Below are 5,112 nucleotides of genomic sequence, written 5' to 3'. Positions count from 1 at the left end.
TTTAATAATTAAGTAATGTATACTGAATATTTACTAAGTGCCATGCACCATTCTGAGCATTACTTTACATAATTTAACTCATTTAATCCTCACAATAATCCTATAAGGTAGGTGGTATTGTTATATTGTCATCTTAATAGATGATGAATTTGAAAGGCACAGAATAGATTGCCTATGGTCATGCAGCTAGAAGTGAGATTCAGTAAATTGCACTTGAATGAATGAATGAACAAATGAAAGAATGAATTAAGATGAGTAAGAACTAAGGAAGGTATAGTGTGAAGCTCTGGAATAAAGGGAAGGAAGAAAAGGTCAAACAGCAATAATATTAAGAAAAATCTCTGGGCTTGTCAACTGGCTCCTTCTGACCTTTTCTTTCTTTCTCCTGCCTGTTTGACCCCTAGGTGCAGGCCATTGCTGCCCAGCTAGTGTCAGCTCTGTACTATCTGCATTCCCACCGCATTCTGCACCGAGACATGAAACCTCAGAACATTCTCCTTGCCAAGGGTGGTGGCATCAAGCTCTGTGACTTTGGGTAAGGATTCTGAGTTTCCATCTGTGCTTCCAGTTCAGCAGAGAGTCTTAGACCATAAGCTTGACCTACTTGGGTCTCATTTAGAACCTGAGCTGGAAACTGGAACTCTTGCTGGGTCTTTCAGAACTTAAAGATGCTCACTCTGCTCTGTTTTGGGATATCTCATACTATAATAGGTAGTAGTGACCAAATGTAGAATATCTTTTCCCCTTCCATTTCCCATCATCTCCTGCAGATTTGCCCGGGCTATGAGCACCAACACTATGGTGCTGACATCCATCAAAGGCACACCACTCTATATGTCTCCAGAGCTGGTGGAAGAGCGGCCATATGACCACACAGCAGACCTCTGGTCTGTGGGCTGCATACTGTATGAGCTGGCTGTAGGCACCCCTCCCTTCTATACTACAAGCATCTTTCAGCTGGTCAGTCTCATTCTCAAGGACCCTGTGCGCTGGCCTTCCACCATCAGTCCCTGCTTTAAGGTAATGAATATTGAAAGGAAGATTAGTTTGCATTAGAAGCCGGTCTCCCTCTATCTCTGTTCCCTCTTCCAAAATCCTTTTACAGAGCTAGGGCAGGACTTTGTAGTTACTAAAGAAAGGAGGAGCAGGAGCTGGACAAGCAGGCTTGGTTATTCTACTACAGTGGCTTATTCTGTGCCAAACTCAGGAGTGGTAACCTCTGTTTGAGTCTGGCTGTGCTTCATCACAAGGTAAATTCAAGACTCCAGAGACAGATACTAGTCTTATGATATATGCCCTCTATTCCACTTATGTCCTATCAGATGCAGTGTCACATAATATCTAGATACTGCCGACACAGCTTTTGGTCCTTTTCAGACATCAGCATGACTGAAGCTGGTGGGACTGGCTCAGTGATTGGGAGCAGATGATAGAGGTGGTTCTTGCTCCCTGTAGTTAAGTCTCAGCAGGCTTGAGGAAGGAATGAGGAGAGAAGTTGGACCCTTTTAATTTCTTATCTAGGGCTATCAATGGAAGTTAAATGTAATCTCCCAGAATAAAATCTCATTATAACTTTCATTTGCTTTATCTGAGATGAAAAGAGTGAAGTTTCTCCCCAGACTATTTAGTTGGAGAGGCACAAATACTTATCCAAAAGACTAACAAAGGAAAGGTGGAGGTATATATAGGATATTCATTTTCCCTTAGGGAAGATATACAGTTATCTTCAGCAAGAGCCTACTTACATAGATCACCTTGTATAAATGGTGATCTGTGTAACTATAGAACAGTGGTCATAATCAATTAGTGCCTTCTGTTACCGTTTCAGGCCCAACTGAGGATTTTCCGAGCATACCTGATTATGTCCTTTTCAGAAACAGTTTCCCTACCCCTCCACCTCTGAAGACTTGCTGAAAGATTTCTGTTTTTGAGAGCTCCCAAACACATCTTGACAAAGTTAATTGTGCGTGTGAGTGTGTTTTCAACCATAAATGCTTCTGTTTCTACACAGCCACAAATAAACCATAATCAAAAGGAGGGCAGACTGGACATGGTAGTGTGCACTTGTAATCCCAGCTATCTGGAAGGCTGAGGTGGGAGAATCACTTGAGCCCAGGAGTTCAAGTCTAGCCTGGGCAACATAGTGAGACCCCCATCTTAAGTTTTAAAATAAATTAGGGATGGCAAAGTGACCAGTCTAGAAATTTTTTGAATGTTTGCTTTCTGAAGATGATGGTGAAGGTGAAATACCCTTTTTTTCTCCCAATTTTTTCTCCCTTCTTCACAAAGTTGGTGACATTGATATTTCTGTTTTTACTTCTGGGGCTACAAAATGTCCATGAACAGGAACTGGAATTCCCTAAGAGGCAAGGCATTGATCCATCCATGATTTCAGCCAGGAAAATGAGACCTAAGACAAGGGCTACAGAGGGAGGGATAAAGAGCAGCTAGTCTGCAGTGAGAATGGATGCAGGAGTCTTGGTGTGCCAGTTCTGTTGATAAGCTAGAGAGAGCCGCAAAGAAAATGAAAGTAGGGCTGATGGGGCATTTTTTTCTCTCCACAGAACTTCCTACAGGGACTACTCACCAAAGACCCCCGGCAGCGTCTGTCCTGGCCAGACCTATTACATCACCCCTTTATTGCTGGTCGTGTCACCAGTGAGTCATTAGTGTTCCTAGGGCTATTGCATTTCCCAGGACTTTCCTCAGTCTACCGCCCTTTGCTACTTCCCTTGCAACCCTAGTCTGTCTTTTGTCATTTTGTCAAAAGGGTCTTCTTCCACAGACACCTGGAGACATTCAAGTTGTCCCTTGCTGAGTGGATGTGGTGGCTATGTCTTCCCCCTCTTCTCTCCCTACAGTAATAACTGAGCCGGCAAGCCCAGGTTTGGGTACCCCATTCACCAGTCGCTTACCCCCAGAACTTCAGGTCCTAAAGGACGAACAGGCCCATCGACTGGCTCCCAAGGGCAGTCAGTCTCGCATCTTGCATCAGGCCTATAAACACATGGCTGAGGAGGCCAAGCAGAAGGTGTGTGGAGCAGAGGAAGATATGTAACATGACTAGCCTAGTGACTGGGGGAGTTGGAGGAGAGTAAATTTCTGGGACTGGGATACATACTGCTTGCTGGCAACCACTGATCAGTGTCTCCTACCCATCTCTCACAGAAACACCAAAACACAGGCTCTGCCCTTGAGCAGGAGAACGGAACCAGCAAGGTGGTTCCTGGAACAGGCCCTCTGCCCAGATTAAGGGCCACTCCTCAGGAACCAAGCCTCTTATCTGGGATCTTGGCCTCAGAAATGAAGAACAGCTGGGCTGAGTGGGGGACTGGAGAGGCCCCCTCTGCACCTTGGTGAGGATGGTATCGCTAGGGATTTGTAAGGCAAATCTTTGGCTCTATCCAAAGTAAATAAGAAGTGGTCACTGTCACTGTCTAAATATGGACAGGGCCTTAATTACAGATACTTTTCAGATTCATCAGGAAACCTGGGAACTTTCTCTTCTTTATGTCTCAGTTGTATATAGACTGAAAGGGAAGGGATTATCTCCATCCAAAAGGAAAGATCGTTTGAGATGAGAGCCAGAGGTGAAAACAATGAAGTAGACTTGAGAATAAGACCTCAAGTGGAAGACAGGCAAAAATATTTGTGGAGTGGCCAACGTATCCTATATTGGTCATGTCCCATATCCCAGAAGTCTCTATCCAGTTCTATATGGCTTATTTCTTATTTTTATCCTAGGCCTAAAGGGAGGGCCAAGTTAATGAACCCTAAGACTTACAGTTCTGGAACTTATCCTACTCCCTGGCTTCCTCTGGCAGGGAAAACCGGATCGCTTCAGATTGTGAACGAACATTCCCAGAGCTGAGGCCAGAGGTGGTGAGCCAGCAGAGCATTGATATAGCGGACCTAGAAAATGAGGTGAGCCCTAGGGGCTCTTCTTGGCCTTGTACCTGCCATGGGATGTTGGGTCTAGGTAAATATTTTTCTAGAACAGTGATTCCTAACCCTCTAGGTATGAGCTCCCTTTGTGTTAAAAGTTGCTATATTATTAATTTATAGGTTTTAATTACACAGTATCTGAACATGTAGTTATTAAAAATTGGGGCTGGGCGTAGTGGCTCATTCCTATAATCGTAGCACTTTGGTAGGCTGAGGCAGGATGATTGCTTGAGGCCAGGACTTTGACACTAGCCTCAGCAAGCGTGAGACCCTGTCTCTATAAAAAAATAGAAAAATTAGCCTAGGCATGGTACACATACCTGTAGTTCTAGCTACCAGGGAGGCTGAGGCAGGAGCATCACTTGAACCCAGGAGTTTGAGGTTGCGGTGTGGTATGATGATGCCACTGTACTATTGCCCAAGTGACAGAGCAAGACCCTGTCTAAAAAAAAAAAGAAATTGGAACACATAGGTAACAATGAAAAGTCCTTCTTGAGGCTAACCCTAGACCCAGAGGTGACTAGTGTCATTAAATAATTCTGTTCCTTTCCAAACTTTCTTTCACATAAATGTGTATATTCACAGAGAAATATATATCATTTGGCTGGTTTTATAATACTGAGTTCATACTATCTGTATTAATTTGTATCATACCTATTTTACGATATCTGTTTTAGGAATTTTCTACACTAGAGAACTAGAACATGTAGTTCTCCCTCGATCTTTCTTGTTTTTGAAGGGTTTTAAGTTTGTATTTTGAAATAAATTCAAATTTAAAGAATAACTGTGAGAATACCATAAAGAATTCCTATATACCCTTGTCTGTTTTGTGCTGTTCTAACAGAATACCTGAGACAAGGTAATTTATCAAAAACAAATTTATTTCTCACAGTTCTGGAGGCTGGGAAGACCAAGACCAAGATCAAGGTGCCTACAGGTTAGGTTCTAGTCTTCAAGATGGCACCTCGAATGCTGAGTCCCCAGAAGGGGACTCCCACAAACCCTTTTAATAGCATCAGCCCACTGATGAGGGAGGAGTTGTCACAACGTAACCATCTCCCAACACTGTTGCATTAGGAATTAAGTTTATGGCTTGGCGCCTGTGGCTCAAGTGGCTAAGGTGCCAGCCACATACACCTAAGGTGGTGGGTTCGAATCCAGCCTGGG

The 5,112-nt window shown here is 43.6% G+C and overlaps 1 protein-coding gene across 1 annotated transcript in view; it reads left to right on the top strand.

The window, feature by feature from the left end:
* STK36 (serine/threonine kinase 36) overlaps positions 1-5,112 on the top strand; it is a 27,011-nt gene that overhangs the window by 4,602 nt on the left and 17,297 nt on the right. Inside the window, exons 5-10 of the mRNA XM_012802211.2 lie at positions 405-535; positions 771-1,020; positions 2,565-2,658; positions 2,862-3,031; positions 3,169-3,356; positions 3,825-3,924. Coding sequence (XP_012657665.1) covers positions 405-535; positions 771-1,020; positions 2,565-2,658; positions 2,862-3,031; positions 3,169-3,356; positions 3,825-3,924 — 933 coding nt within the window. The remainder of the gene's footprint in view (positions 1-404; positions 536-770; positions 1,021-2,564; positions 2,659-2,861; positions 3,032-3,168; positions 3,357-3,824; positions 3,925-5,112) is intronic.

The sequence above is a fragment of the Otolemur garnettii genome, unplaced genomic scaffold (genome assembly GCF_000181295.1).
Source record: "Otolemur garnettii isolate 467f Iridium unplaced genomic scaffold, OtoGar3 scaffold00013, whole genome shotgun sequence".
NCBI classification, from domain to species: Eukaryota; Metazoa; Chordata; class Mammalia; order Primates; family Galagidae; genus Otolemur; species Otolemur garnettii.
Note: the sequence above shows the minus strand (reverse complement) of the source record. Positions and strands in the feature narration are given on the sequence as shown.